The sequence below is a fragment of the Mercenaria mercenaria genome, chromosome 17 (genome assembly GCF_021730395.1).
Source record: "Mercenaria mercenaria strain notata chromosome 17, MADL_Memer_1, whole genome shotgun sequence".
Classification (NCBI taxonomy): domain Eukaryota; kingdom Metazoa; phylum Mollusca; class Bivalvia; order Venerida; family Veneridae; genus Mercenaria; species Mercenaria mercenaria.
In genome coordinates this window covers 18241278-18257314 of record NC_069377.1, presented here as the reverse complement: position 1 = coordinate 18257314, position 16037 = coordinate 18241278, and the positions used below count along the sequence as shown (strand labels likewise).

At 37.2% G+C, this 16037-nt stretch overlaps 1 protein-coding gene across 1 annotated transcript in view; it reads left to right on the top strand.

Moving 5' to 3' along the window:
• Positions 1-16037, top strand: part of LOC123535926 (protein wntless-like) — a 216688-nt gene that overhangs the window by 172924 nt on the left and 27727 nt on the right. Inside the window, exons 12-13 of the mRNA XM_053529210.1 lie at positions 4950-5103; positions 10682-10762. Coding sequence (XP_053385185.1) covers positions 4950-5103; positions 10682-10762 — 235 coding nt within the window. The remainder of the gene's footprint in view (positions 1-4949; positions 5104-10681; positions 10763-16037) is intronic.

Here is a 16037-nt window from a genome sequence, read left to right as displayed (position 1 = left end):
TATTTCAAATTCAAATTCCAGTGGAGTTCCACCTCTACTGGTATTTCAAATTCCAGTTCCAGTGGTATATTTGGTAATTCTACTGGTATTCCAGTAACATAGCAGATTCCAGTGGAATTTATGTAGCATTCCACTGGAATTCCATTGATTTTTTCACTAGGGTTGGACTTAGAAAATCCTGGTTAAGTTTTACATACCAGTTACTATCTCCAAAACTAATGCAGATAATGAATTGAAGGTTCACATGTGTCTTCGGAGTCATAAAACTAGGTGATAGCATCTAGAGCCATAACTCTGACATGCATTTTGGCCAAATTATGTCCCTTTTTATACGCCCGTTTGAAAAACGGGACATATTATGGGAATGCCCCTGGCAGCCGTGTGGGCGGGCGGGCGGCGTCCACAGACTTTGTCCGGAACATGTCTTCTTCATGCATAGAGGGATTTTGATGAAACTTGGCACAATTGTTCACCATCATGAGATGGAGTGTCATGCACAAGAACCAGGTCCCTAGATCTAAGGTCAAGGTCACACTTAGAGGCCAATGGTCAGGTATAAGAATGACTTTGTCCGGAGCATTTCTTCTTCATGCATGGAGAGATTTTGATGAAACTTGGCACAATTGTACACCATCGTGAGACAGAGTGTCATGCGCAGGTTCCTTCTTTGGAATTACTTCCCTTTGTTGCTACTATAAATAGCTTATATTGTAACTTTTTCATTACTAGTCGTAGGGAAAAATCGAGACCACTTTTCTGTAGTACAACATGCATGTTACATCCAATTTTGAGGTGTATTTTTACCTATCTCTACCTTGTAAGGATTTTTTTATGGATTTTTTTTTTTAAAGAATTACTTCCCTTAGTTGTTACTGTAAATAACTTATATTGTAACTTCTTTATAATTGACTGTAGGGAAGAACCAAGACCACTTTTCTGTGGTACAACATAGATGTTTCTTTCAAATTTTAGGTGTATTTTAAGGTATCTCTACCTATTAAGGAGTTGTTTTTTTGTGGACTTAAAATTAGTACAATAATTACTGCACAACCACAGAATTAAAATTCCATTTGCAAATACAGGTGTTAGTGTAAAGAAATTTGCTATGATGGGTGTATATTGTGACATTCTAGCACTCTTGTTGGACTAAGAAAATTCTGGTTAAAGTTTTGCATGCAAGTACATATAGCTATCATTTAAAAACATATAGCTTTGAAACTTATTTTTTCTTATTTTTAGGTCAATTACCAACCTCATTGGGTCAAGCCCCATAACTCTGACATGTATTTTGGCCAAACTATGCACCCTTTTGGACTTAGAAAATCCTAGTTAAAGTTTTACATGCAAGTTATTATCTCCAAAACTGTTGCCGATATTGAATTGAAACTTTACTGTATCTTCATGGTTATAAAACTAGGTGATAGCATCAAGAGCCATAACTCTGACATGCATTTTGGCCAAATTATGCCCCCTTTTGGACTTAGAAAATCTTGGTTAAAGTTTTGCATTCAGGTACATATAGCTTTTACTAAAAGTCATATAGCTCCGTAAATGCTCAGGTGAGTTTTTCTGATCGCTCGATGTCCGGCGTCTGTCGTCTGTCGTCCGTCAACATTTAGCTTGTGTATGTGATAGAGGCTGTATTTTTCAACTGATCTTCATGAAATTTGGTCAGAATGATTACCTTGATGAAATCTAGGACGAGTATGAAAATGGGTCATCTGGGATCAAAAACTAGGTCACTAGGTCAAATCAAAGAAAAACCTTGTGTATGCGATAGAGGCTGTATTTTTCAGTTGATCTTCATGAATATTGGTCAGAATGATTACCATGATAAAATCTAGGCTGAGTTCGAAAATGGGTCATCTGGGGTCAAAAACTAGGTCACTAGGTCAAATCAAAGAAAAACCTTGCGTATGCGATAGAGGCTGTATTTTTCAATTGATCTTCATGAATATTGGTCAGAATGATTACCTTGATGAAATCTAGGCCGAGTTTGAAAATGGGTCATCTGGGATCAAAAACTAGGACACTAGGTCAAATCAAGGAAAAACCTTGTGTATGCGATAGAGGCTGTATTTTTCAATTGATCTTCATGAATATTGGTCAGAATGATTACCTTGATGAAATCTAGGCCGAGTTCAAAAATGGGTCAACTGGGGTCAAAAACTAGGTCACTAGGTCAAATTAAGGAAAAACCTTGTGTATGCGATAGAGGCTGTATTTTTCAATTGTTCTTCATGAATATTCGTCAGAATGATTACCTTGATGAAATCTAAGCCGAGATCCAAAATGGGTCATCTGGGGTCAAGAACTAGGTCATTAGGTCAAATGAAGGAAAAACCTTGTGTATGCGATAGAGGCTGTATTTTTCAATTGATCTTCATGAATATTGGTCAGAATGTTTACCTTGATGAAATCTAGGCCGAGTTTGAAAATTGGTCATCTGGGGTCAAAAACTAGGTCAAATCAAGGAAAAACCTTGTGTATGCGATAGAGGCTGTATTTTTCAATTGATCTTCATGAATATTGGTCAGAATGATTACCTTGATGAAATCTAGGCCGAGTTCCAATTTGGGTCATCTGGGGTCAAAAACTAGGTCACTAGATCAAATCAAGGAAAAGCCTTGTGTATGCGATAGAGGTTGTATTTTTCAATTGATTTTTATGAAATATGGTCAGAATGATTGTCTTGATGAAATCTAGGTCGAGTTTAAATATGGGTCATCTGGGATCAAGAAGTAGGTCACTAGGTCAAATCAAAGAAAACCTTGTGTATGCGATAGAGGCTGTAGTTTTAGCTCACCTGTCACATAGTGACAAGGTGAGCTTTTGTGATCACCCTTTGTCCGTCGTCGGTCCTTCCGTGCGTCCGTCCGTCCGTGCGTCAATTTCTTGTCTGCACGATAGTGGTTTCATTTATGATTTTATTTTAACCAAACTTGCACACAACTTGTATCACCATAAGATCTTGGTTCCTTTCTTGAACTGGCCAGATCCCATTATGGGTTCCAGAGTTATGGCCCCTGAAAGGGCCAAAATTAGCTATTTTGACCTTGTCTGCATAATAGCAGCTTTATTTTTAATTTGGTTTTTACCAACCTGGCACACAACTTGTATCACCATAAGATCTTGGTTCCTTTCTTGAACTGGCCAGATTCCTTTATGGGTTCCAGAGTTATGGCCCCTGAAAGGGCCAGAATTAGCTATTTTGACCTTGTCTGCACAATAGCAGCTTCATTTATGATTTTATTTTAACCAAACTTGCACACAACTTGTATCACCATAAGATCTTGGTTCCTTTCTTCAACTGGCGAAATTCCATTATGGGTTCCAGAGTTATGGCCCCTGAAAGGGTCAGAATTAGCTATTTTGACCTTGTCTGCACAATATCAGCTTCATTTATGATTTGAATTTAATCAAACTTGCACATAACTAGTGTCACCATAAGATCTTGGTTCCTTTCTTAAACTGGCCAGATCCCTTAATGGGTTCTAGAGTTATGGCCCCTGAAAGGGCCAAAATTAGCTATTTTGACCTTGTCTGCACAATAGCAGCTTCATTTATGATTTGATTTTAACCAAACTTGCACACTACTTGTATTACCACAAGATCTTGCTTCCTTTCTTGAACTGGCCAGATTCCTTCATGGGTTCCAGAGTTATGGCCCCTTAAAGGTCCAAAATTGGCTATTTTGGCTTTTGCAGCCATATAGAGACTTCATTTATGGTTTTATTTGATACAAACTTCCAAAATATCTTCAACAACAATAAATCTTGGATTCCATGACAAATCAGATCCAATCGTAGGTTCCAGAGTTATTTTATTTCTGATTACCTCCCCTGATTGTAATCAAAATGGATTTATATCAGTAAGTACTTAACGTTACGCTGTCGGCACATATCATACAGTGCGTTAGAAGGGATCCAGACATTGGAGTCAGTCATAGATTACTTATTGTGTGTATACATATATATATATAAATGCAAAAGTCTGTACCGGATCAAGTATATTATAAAGAAAAAATAAACAACATTACATGAGTAACATAATATAATAATATAAATATAATGTTACTCATGTAATGTTGTTTATTTTTTCTTCCTATACATGGCATAATTATTTAAAAGGTATATATATATAATTATGCCATGTCTACACTCAGCTGGATTTCCTTACCGCAAAAAGTTCAATACAAATGATGATCTTTAACCTAAGGATTGTCCCGGTATTATGTCTCCCCTGTAGGTGGAGGAGACATAATTGTTTTTGCCTTTGCCGTCTGTCCTGTCCATCCGCATTAAGCTTGTCCAGCTAAATTTCTCAGGTTAAACTGCTCACTGGATTTCGATGAAACTTCACAGGAGTGAGCAGTACCAAGTCTAAGTTTGCATATCGCTGGCATGTTCCGCTTCGCTGCACAAAATGGCCGCAACAGCTAAAATTAGAAAATCTTGTCCGGCTTTCACAGGTCAAACTGCTGGCCAGATTTTGACAAAACTTCACATGAATGATCAGTACCAAGCCTAGTTGTGCATGTCACAGACATGTTCTGCTTCGCTACACAAAATGGCTGCCAGAGCTAAAGATAGAAAAATCCTTTCCGGCTTTCACAGGTCAACTGATGCTGAATTTTGACGAAACTTTACAGGAGTGATCAGTACCAACCCTAGTTGTGCATGTCCCTGGCACATTCCGTTTTGCTGCACAAAATGGCCACCAGAGCTAAAAATAGAAAAATCTTGTCCGACTTTCACAGGTCAAACTGCTGGACAGACTTTGACGAAACGTGACAGGAGTCATCAGTACCAAGCCTGGTTATGCATTTTGCCAAGACATTCCGCTTCGCTGCACAAAATTGCCAGCAGAGCTAAAGGTATACGAAGGGGAAGACATATGTTTTTGTGACAAAAACACCCCCTAGTTTTATACTGATATTATGATTGCAGGGTCTGATATACAGATTTAAGTTTTTGATGTTGACAACACTAGTTTGTGCAGCTTTGACTGTTGTGTTCTTCATCATGAGCCAGTTAAGTGAGGGTCAGTGGAAGTGGGGAGATGAAGATCCTAACCTTGAGTATACAAGTGCTTTCTTCACTGGTAAGTCTAGACTGATAGAGTTTTTGGTAACCCCAAGCAAAACTTGTTTTTATGGGAATTGGGGCGAGGTTGTATAGGAACCTCTTTGTTCCATCTCATCTGTCCCTGTCTGATCCTGTCCCATTTTTGGGGCCAGTACAGATATCATATTGAACTTAATGTGCTTTAATGATCATACAACATACTATAACTGTAATTTTTGCTTCACACTTTTTTGGGGTGGAGTATCCGTCTCAATGTTAATACAGACTTTCAAAAATCAAGTCATTTCTTAATGCAAAATGCCTAACAAAATAGTGTGTAAAAGTAGTTCTACCTCCTTCACTTAATAGTCTTTTTGCATAATTACTTTATCATACTTAACCTAGCCGAGACATATCTAACAAAGTGTGTATCATATAAAACAATGCGTTTCATATCGACAATATTTATCAGAAAGCGCAATAATACAGCCTTGTGTGCTAAAATAACCTTGTGGACTAAAAATAACCATTACAGAGATTTGACATGAATTGTGTGCTTCTGCTTTTCTGTGTGACCGAATTACAATGCTATTATCCCTAGCCTGGAAATCCAGGCTGACAATTTCTAACTTTTTTTCTACCTGCAAATTGACAGCCTGGGGAAACCTGTTTTCCGACCGCAGCGCCACCTATATTACACCCGAAATATGCGGGTGTTTGATAAAGAACGGTAACTTCCGAAAGCAATAATCCATGGCTAAAAATAGAAACATAATTCTCACGGACAAGACAGATCGGAATCACGTGCTTCCATCAAGGTTTCCGAACATTTCCGCGCCAAAGACAAATACCAGTTTGTACCTCCCATAGCTTTTCCAGCAAGTTTAACAAATTTTTAGTATGTCAGAATGAATTTAAATGTGCATCATAGCTATCAAGATGTTATATCAATGCAGACCTAGTGATTTACAAAAATTGCCAAATTTTCGGCAGCATTGCCTCATTTTCGTTTCAAACAAGCGCAAATATGATCACATGTTAATTAGGCTATTTATAGAAAATCGATAATCAGTAGTGACATGGAAACTCCTTCAGATTTCAGGCGTTGATAATATCAGAAACTCGATGAATGCCAATAATTAAAATAACACTATAATTAGTGCAAATTAAGTGGGATCTTAATGCATAGATATTAGGTATGATTTCTTCTGACAAAGCATGAATATTATCAACGGCTTCCCAGGTATATTATCCCTTGAAACTATAGGTATCATTACCTTGCATGTGTAATGCAAATTATGCGTTTAGCCGAGACAATTCCACAATGCATTGTTGGAAAAAAACGACTGGAAGCAAATAATAGCACGCTCTTGTGTTCTATTAATAGAACATATATCAGTTATAACATAATGCAATGCGCGAGTTTCTTTCTAAGTACAGTAAACCTCGCTTATAAGGAACAGCTTGGGACCTTTAAAAATTGTTCCTTATAACCCAGGTTTACGAGCGTGAACTATGGTTTACGATGTTATCCTATGTTTTCGCTCGAAAAAGTAGGTTAGTATTTGAAAAACCAGGTTTTACGTTCGAAAAATCTGGTTTATCGAATGTAAACCTAAATTCACGCTCGTATACCCAAGTCCATGTTCGTAAACATAGGTTAACGTTCGAAAATACAGGTTCACGTCCGTAAACTATGGTTCACGGTCATAAACATAGGTTCCGTAAACATCCGTAAACATAGATTCATGGCAGTAAACCCATGTTCACACCCGAAATTCATTGTTGATTCTATAATCCTAATATATCGACCGTAAACCATGGTTTACGTTTGATAAACTTGGTTTCTCGATTGAACTAATAAAAAGTATGAGTTTCGGTTGTTATCCTATGTTTAGGATCGTTATCCTGTGTTTACGCTTGTAAAACCCAGTTCACGCTCGTAAACCATAGTTTACGAACGTGAACCTATGTTTAAGACTGTGAACTTGGGTTTAAAATCGTGAACCTACATTTACGAGCGTGAACTATGGTTCATGGCGTTTATCCTATGTTTTCGCTCGAAAATATAGGTTAGTTTTCGAAAAACCTGGTTTTATGTTCGAAAAACCTGGTTTATCGATCATTAATCCTAGTTTTTCGACCGTGAACTAGGGTTCACGTAATAATTGGACAATTGGCGTGCCATATGCTGGGAATGTTTTTGCACATGTGATTCAGCAATTTTTGAGAAGTTTTATAGCAAATAAGAAGGAAATATTTATCATACTACAGTAAGGAATGGTTTAAAAGGAACATGAGTGCACTGAATATTGAATAAGTAATTACTGTGTTGTCTTTATTATTCATTTTGAAAACTATAGGATCCTTTTGAAATGTCACAAGTTTTCACAACCGTGAAGCAAGGCAAAGTTCTGAATTTCAATCTTGAGGAGACTAAAGTAAATTATACATTGTTTTACGTAATGTTTTGTATTTTATGCAGAAAATGTTTACTTCTTATTTTGCTCCGAATCCCACTTCGAGTTTACTGTCTTACTGATGTGTCATTTGTTGATGGTGTAAAATGTCATTGTCACAGTGACTCAGAGACTAAAAAAACAGTTTCTGGCTACTACTTCAGTTGTCAGATTTCATTGGATGTGGTATTGGCTTAGATGGTCACTCTGCTAAATAATTGTATTTTCAAAACATTTTATGTTGTTTGTGGCCCCTCCCGTGCGAAAAATGAACAGGAAATCCTGGGATTATCCCAGGAAGTCCAAGGACTATCCTGGGATAATGTCCTGAAAATATCTCAGGAATTCCTGGGATAGTCCTGGGACTTTTCATGCCGTTAAATGGGAATGGGACAATCCCAGGATTTTCCTAGGAACAGGAAAAAACAGGACACCAGAACTCTAAGAAACCTTATATAATATATATATAATGCTGTCCTGCTATCATGAAAATCCCAGGAATGTCCTGGGATTTCCTGATGTCAGGAAATGAAAGTATATATTGTCCTGTTCTCAGGAAATCCCAGGAATGTCTTGAGAATTCTTGAAGTCAGGATATCCCAGGACAATTTCCTGTCTTCAGGAAATCCCAGGAATTCCTGATGTCAAGAAATTTCAGCAGAATTGTCCTGTCTTCAGGAAATCTCAGGACAATATTCCTGTCTTCAGGTAACCCCAGGACATGTAATTGAATACCTTGTAAACATGATTTGAAATTCTCTTTGGCGGGAAATACAGTTAACAAATTGTATTTACAGTAAGAATAATAAAGATTATCATTTCCAAATATTAAAAAATGTTTTCTAGTTAAAAAGCATACATCATGTACATTGAAACAATACAACCTGTCATAGCAGAAATATCAGTTTCTTGGCACATCATAAATCAGCTCAAATATGTACATACATGGCAAAAAAACTAGGTGTAAATACTACTATTTATAGAAACATAAAATTATGAGCTTCATATTGAGCAAAAAGCTCTTATCATTCTATGATCTGTTCACTTTTAAGAGTGAAACTGTCTTTGATCAAACATGTACAGATAATCTAAAGAGTACTAACACATCTGACTGAGTTTAAAGAAAAAATACTTTCTAATAACTTACCAGTATTGTTTTATAAAATCATTAAATGAAGGAATATATTTTGTATTATTTCTAAAAGATTATACAGAAATAATTTGCTAAACTTACCACAAATATAGAATATATTCCTGTTACACCAACAACACCACAGCACAAGTGCTTAATGATACAGTTTCTACCAAAACATGGGTCTTCAACACCAGGATGTAATTAACTTACTAGACCATAACAAGATCATGTTTCAAATTAATTACCATCTTTCAATCTGTATCTTTTAGAAAAAGTCCTGTGTTTTTCCTGTGAACAAGACAATTTTTCTATCAAAAGTCCTGTCTTTTAGTGTTAAAAGTCCTGTCTTTCAATGTTAAAGTCCTGTCTTCAGTGATTAAGTCCTGTCTTTTAGTGTTAAAGTCCTGTCTTCAGGACTTTTTTGCAGCCTTGCTAAAAGAATCTCAGGAAAATATTTCTGCACGGGCTCACTTAGATCTGCATGAGGTTCATAGTATAATACCAGTACCAACCCTGTTCTATTATATATCTTTATATCTGATTTATAATGTTCATGAATTATTCAAGGACATCCAGTTCAAGAATAGCCCTTGAAGTAGATATAAAAAGTTTTGCTTGACTAGTTCATGAACTGTTGAAGAACATTTTTCAGAAAATTCATGATGAGAATATACAATTACATAGCAAAAAGTTCATGAACTATTCAAGGACAACAAGTTCAAGAATAGGTAATGAACTGTTCATAAAATGTTGTGCTTGACTAGTTCATGAACTGTTTAGGAATATTTAAAATGTTCTTGAAATATTCATGATCACAGTTCATGTACAGTTCATAAACGGCTATTTTTAAGAACCATTCAAGATTTTTCTCATTTAGCAATGATGAATTTTTCATGATTTTTCATGAATTGTGTATGTGAACTTGCAATGAACAAATCATGAATAGTTCGTGAACAGTAATGGTTCATTTCGCAAAGGCTGTGACCTTTAACAGAGTGACCCCAATATCAATAGTGGTCATCTACTCTGCATGTCCAATCATGCTATGAAGTTTCAGCATTCTGGTTCAAGTGGTACTGACATTACTGACAGGAAACGGTTTTACATTTTCAGGCCCCTGTGACTATGACCTTTAATAGAGTGACCCCATAATCAATAGGGGCCATCTACTTTGCATGACCAATCATCCTATGAAGTTTCAACATTCTAGGTCAAGTAGTTCTCAAGTTATTGATTGGAAATGGTTTTCAATTTTCAGGCCCCTGTGACCTTGACCTTTAACAGAGTGACTTCAAAATCAATAAGGGTCATCTTAACCCGGCTGTACATATTCCAGAGTAACTGTGAAAAAATTTCAGACAAATGCAAAACTTCCATGGAAAGTAGGTACTTTCCATGGAATAGTCCGGAAAAGTCACCTGTTATATAACATGTCCAGAGTGATTGTAAATGTTTTCCACGGACATCTCTGGAAATTACTCTGGACATCTATCAAAATGTTCATGGAATATTCACCGACACTGCGGAAATGTAGCACTTTGAAAAAATTCTGGTCATTTAACTCTGGAAAATAACTCTGTCATTTTCTAAGGGATTTTAAACACATCAGAAAACAAGTAGCATCAGACTGGGAATACCATGTGATCAAGCTCAGCCAGTTAGATCAACTCTGCATGATCAATCATTCTACGAAGTTTCAGTATTCTGGGTCAAGTGGTTCTCAAGTTATTGATCAGAAATGTAAATAAATATACCTTAGCAGCTTCTAATGGGATTGGTTTGAAATGTGATTTATGTCTTCCATGGTTAGAAATAGTCATGTTAGATAACTCTTGATTGATGATATTTAATGTGCATGCCTATGTGATCTATGTCAAAACTTGATCTTATCATTAAGAGCAATGGCACTCAGGTAAGCGATATAGGGCCATCATGGCCCTCTTGTTGTGTTATATAATATGCTGTTTCCTATTAAGGGGTTTTAATGCCAGTTTTGTCAAGTAGTTTTCGGTTTATTTCAGGTGTGTATGGTATGTGGAATGTGTATGTGATTGGACTACTCTCACTGTATGCCCCATCCCATAAACAGTTTGTTCCTCAATGTAAGTTTTGTAGTTTGAAATTTAGCTTGTCTTGAATGTTTAATAGAAACTCTGCAAGTGATCTCTACCTCACAATACAGTGTACAGTAAACACAGCATTTTCTAATCTCTCACCTGGCCTTTTAAGCCTATTTTTGGCTGGACTAGGCGAGGCCATAGTTTTCAATGTATCAAAGGTGATGCCAGTTTTTAGCTCGACTATTCAAAGAATAAGTAGAGCTATCCTACTCACCACGGCGTCGGCGTCGGCGTCACACCTTGGTTAAGTTTTTCGTACCAGTCCACATTTTGACAAAGTCTTTTGAGATAAAGCTTTGAAACTTTCAACACTTGTTTACCATCACCATGGCCAGTTATAGGCAAGAGTACATAACTCATCAGGGATTTGGCTGAATTATGGCCCCTTTTGACTTAAAAAATCATGGTTAGTTTTTCGTACCAGTTCATATTTTGACAAAGTCTTTTGAGATAAAGCTTTGAAACTTTCAGCACTTGTTTATCATCACCATGTCCAGTTATAGGCAAGAGTACATAACTCCGTAAAAGGATTTTGGCAAATTTTATGGCCCCTTTCGACTTAGAAATTTTCGTACCAGTTCATATTTTGACAAAGTCTTTTGAGATAAAGTTTTGAAACTTTCAACACTTGTTTACCATAGCCATGTCCAGTTATAGGCAAGAGCACATTACTCCATCAAGATTTGGCTGAATTATGGCCTTTTTGACTTAGAAATCTGGGTTAAGTTTTTCGTACCAGTTCATATTTTGACAAAGTCTTTGAAGATAAAGCTTTGAAACTTTCAACACCTGTTTACATCACCATGTCCAGTTATAGGCAGAGTACATAACTTCATCAAGGTTTTTGGTTTGAATTATGGCCCCTTTGACTTAAAAATCTTGGTTTAAGTTTTTCGTACCAGTTATATTTTGTGTAAAGTGTTTGACATATGGTTTTGAAACTTTATCACTTTTCAGTATAATAGTCTCATTGTGGAAAGAGTACATAACTCTGTCAAAATTTTGGCTTAATTATTGCCCTTTTTGGACTTGGAAATTGGTTCTGATTTCTTTACAAGTCCACGTTTGTCAAAACTATTTGACATATGGCTTTTAAACTTTGGAACACTTGTTTATCATCATGATTTCCCATCTGTAGGGAAGTGTACATATCTCTGACACTATTTTGGCTGAATAAGGGCCCCTTTTGGACTTTGAAATTGGTTCACACATTGCCATTTAGTGCAAGACTTATAAAAATCCACAAATAGGGGAAAACATGTTGTCTAATGTATTTTTTTTTTGTCTGAATATCTGTAAAAATTATTTTGACCCATTCTTCAATCAATTCTTCGAATAGTCGAGCGCGCTGTCATCCGACAGCTCTTGTTAGCTCACCTGTCACATAATGACAGGCTGAGCTTTTGTGATCGCCCTTTGTCCGTCTTCAGTCCATCGTTGTCTGTCCAAAATTTCTTGTGAACATGATAGAGACCACATTTTGCAATCAATTTTAAAAAACTTGCACACAACTTGTATTGGCATAATATCTCGGTTCTTATCGAAAACTGGCCAGATCCCGTCATTGGTTCCAGAGTTATGGCCCCTTAAATGGCCAAAATTTGCTAATTTTTGCTTGTAAACACAATAGAGACCACATTTTGCAATTGATTTTAATCAAGCTTAAATATAACTTGTATTGGCATCATATCTCAGTTCCTTTCTAAAACTTGTCAGATCCCATCATGGGTTCCAGAGTTATGGCCCCTTAAAGGGCCGAAATTTTCTATTTCTAGCTTGTGAACAAGATAGAGACTACATTTTGCAATTGATGATTATAAAACATGCACACAACTTGTATTGGCATAATATCAGGGTTCCTTCCGAAAACTGGCCAGATCCCATCATGGGTTCCAGAGTTATGGCCCCTTAAAGAGCAAAAAAAATGTTATTTTTGGTTTTGGCAGCCATATAGAAACTTACTTTATGGTTTTATTTGATATACAATTGCACAGAATGTTTATCTTGATGATCCCTAGGCCAAGATCGAAACTGGGTCATGTGGGGTCAAAAACTAGGTCACCAGGTCAAATCAAAGGAAAAGCTTGTTAACACTCTTGAGGCCACATTTATGACCATATCTTCATGAAACTTGGTCAGAATGTTCATCTTGATGATTTCTAGGCCAAGATCGAAACTGGGTCATGTGAGGTCTAAAAGTAGTTCACCTGCTTAAATCAAAGGAAAAGTAGTTAACACTCTAGAGGCCATATCTTTGACCCTGTCTTCATGAAACTTGATAAGAATGTTTATCTTCATGATTCCTTTGCCAAATTGGAAACTGGGTCATGTGGGGTCAAAAACTAGGTCACCACTCAAAGCAACAGCTTGTTAACACTGTAGAGGCCACATTTATGGCCCTGTCTTCATGAAACTTGGTCTGAATGTTTATCTTGATGATTCCAAGGCCAAGTTTAACAGGTGAGCATTATAGGGTCATCATGACCCTCTTGTTTAGAAACTGACATCAGGGACTACAGGAGTTGGTGTTTTCTGACCAAGGGCTGATTTGTGCTTCCTGCAGAGGGGGAGGATATAGTTACCACCTCGTCTTTCTGTCCATTTGTCTGTCACACGTCTTGTCCAGAGGATAACTCAAAAAGTATTGCAGGTAACAAGTTGTAACTTTATACAATGATAGAGCTCATTGAGAGGAAATGCAGTGACAAGAAACCATAACTGTAAGTGGCATAACTTGAATACTATGTAAAGTATTGACTTCATACTTTAAATATTGATAGAGGTCAGTCAGAGGGAGAGCAGTGACAAAGAATCATAACTCTAGATGGTCCCATTTTTAGCTCACATGTCATGTAGTGACAAGATGAGCTTTTGTGATCGCCATTTGTCAGTCATCCATCCACAATTTCATGTGAACATGATATAGACCACATTTTGCAATCAATTTTAATCAAACTTGCACAAAACTTGTAGGGACATAATATCTCGATTCCTTTCGAAAACTGGCCTGATCCTGCTATAGGTTCCAGAGTTATGGCCCCTTAAAAGGCCAAAATTTGCTATTTTTGGCTTTTGAACACGATAGAGACCACATTTTGCAATCAACTTTTATCAAACTTGCACACAACTCGTATTGGCATAATATCTCGGTTCCTTTCGAAAACTGGCACAATCCCATCCTGTGTTCCAGAGTTATGGCCCCTTAAAGGGCCAAAATTTGCTACATTTGGCTTGTGAACACGATAGAGACAACATTTTGTGATCAACTTTAATAAAACTTGCATACAACTTGTATTGGCATCATATCTCAGTTCCTTTCGAAAGCTGGCCTGATCCCATCATGGGTTCCAGAGTTATGGCCCCTTTAAGGGCCAACATTTGCTACATTTGGCTTGTGAACACAATAGATACCGCATTTTGCAATTGATGATTATAAAACTTGCACACAACTTGTATTGGCATAATATCTTGGTTCCTTTGGAAAACTGGCTAGATCCCATCATGGATTGCAGAGTTATGGTCCCATAGAGGGCCAAAATTAGCTACTTTCTTGTTTTTAGCTCACCTGTCCATCATCCGTCCGTTCACATTTTCTTGTGAACACAATAGAGTCCACATTTTGCAAACTTGCACACAACTTGTATTGGCATAATATTTCGGTTCCTTTCGAAAACTGGCCAGATCCCATCTTGGGTTCCAGAGTTATGGCCCCTTAAAGGCCAAAATTTGCTATTTTTGGCTTGTGAACAGGATAGAGACCACATTTTGCAATCAACTTTAATCAAACTTGCACACAACTTGTAGGGGCATAATATCTCAGTTCCTTTTCAAAACTGGCCAGATCCCATCATGGGTTCCAGAGTTATGGCCCCTTAAAAGGCCAAAATTTGCAATTTTTGGCTTGTGAACAGGATAAAGACCACATTTTGTGATCAGCTTTAATAAGACTTGCACACAACTTGTATTGGCATAAAATCTAGGTTCCTTTTGAAAACTGGCACAATCCCATCGTGGGTTCAAGAGTTATGGCCCCTTAAAGGGCCAAAATTTGCTACATTTGGCTTGTGAAAACGATAGAGACAACATTTTGTGATTAGCTTTAATAAAACTTGCACACAACTTGTATTGGCATCATATCTCAGTTCCTTTCGAAAGCTGGCCCGATCCCATCATGGGTTCCAGAGTTATGGCCCCTTTAAGGGCCAAAATTTGCTACATTTGGCTTGTGAACACAATAGATACCACATTTTGCAATTGATGATTATAAAACTTGCACACAACTTGTATTGGCATAATATCTTGGTTCCTTTGGAAAACTGGCTAGATCCCATCATGGATTCCAGAGTTATGGCCCCATAGAGGGCCAAAATTAGCTACTTTCTTGTTTTTAGCTCACCTGTCCATCATCCGTCCGTTCACATTTTTAGCTCACCTGTCACAAAGTGACAAGGTGAGCTTTTGTGATCGCGCGGTGTCCGTCGTCCGTCCGTGCGTCCGTAAACTTTTGCTTGTGACCACTCTAGAGGTCACATTTTTCATGGGATCTTTATGAAAGTTGGTCGGAATGTTCATCTTGATGATATCTAGGTCAAGTTCGAAACTGGGTCACGTGCCTTCAAAAACTAGGTCAGTAGGTCTAAAAATAGAAAAAAACCCGTGACCTCTCTAGAGGCCATATATTTCATAAGATCTTCATGAAATGGTCAGAATGTTCACCTTGATGATATCTAGGTCAAGTTCGAAACTGGGTCACGTGGTTCAAAAACTAGGTCAGTAGGTCTAAAAATAAAAAAACCTGGTGACCTCTTAGAGGCCATATTTTCATGAGATCTTTATGAATTTTGGTCAGAATGTTTACCTTGATGATATCTAGGGTCAAGTTTGAAAGGGTCACGTAGGGTCAAAAAACTAGGTCAGTAGGTCTAAAAATAGAAAAACATGTGACCTCTCTAGAGGGCCATATTTCTTGATGGATCTTCATGAAAATTGGTCAGAATGTTCACCTGATGATATCTAGGTCAAGTTCGAAATGGGTCACGTGGGGTTTTAAAAAAATAGGTCAGAGATCTAAAAATAGAAAAACCTTGTGAACGCTCTAGAGGGCCCTATTTTTCATGAGATCTTCAGAATATGGTCAGAATGTTCACCTTGATGATATCTAGGTCAAGTTCGAAAGGGTCATGTGGGGTCAAAAACTAGGTCAGTAGATCTAAAAATAGAAAAAAAACCTTGTGACCTCTCTAGAGGCCCATATTTC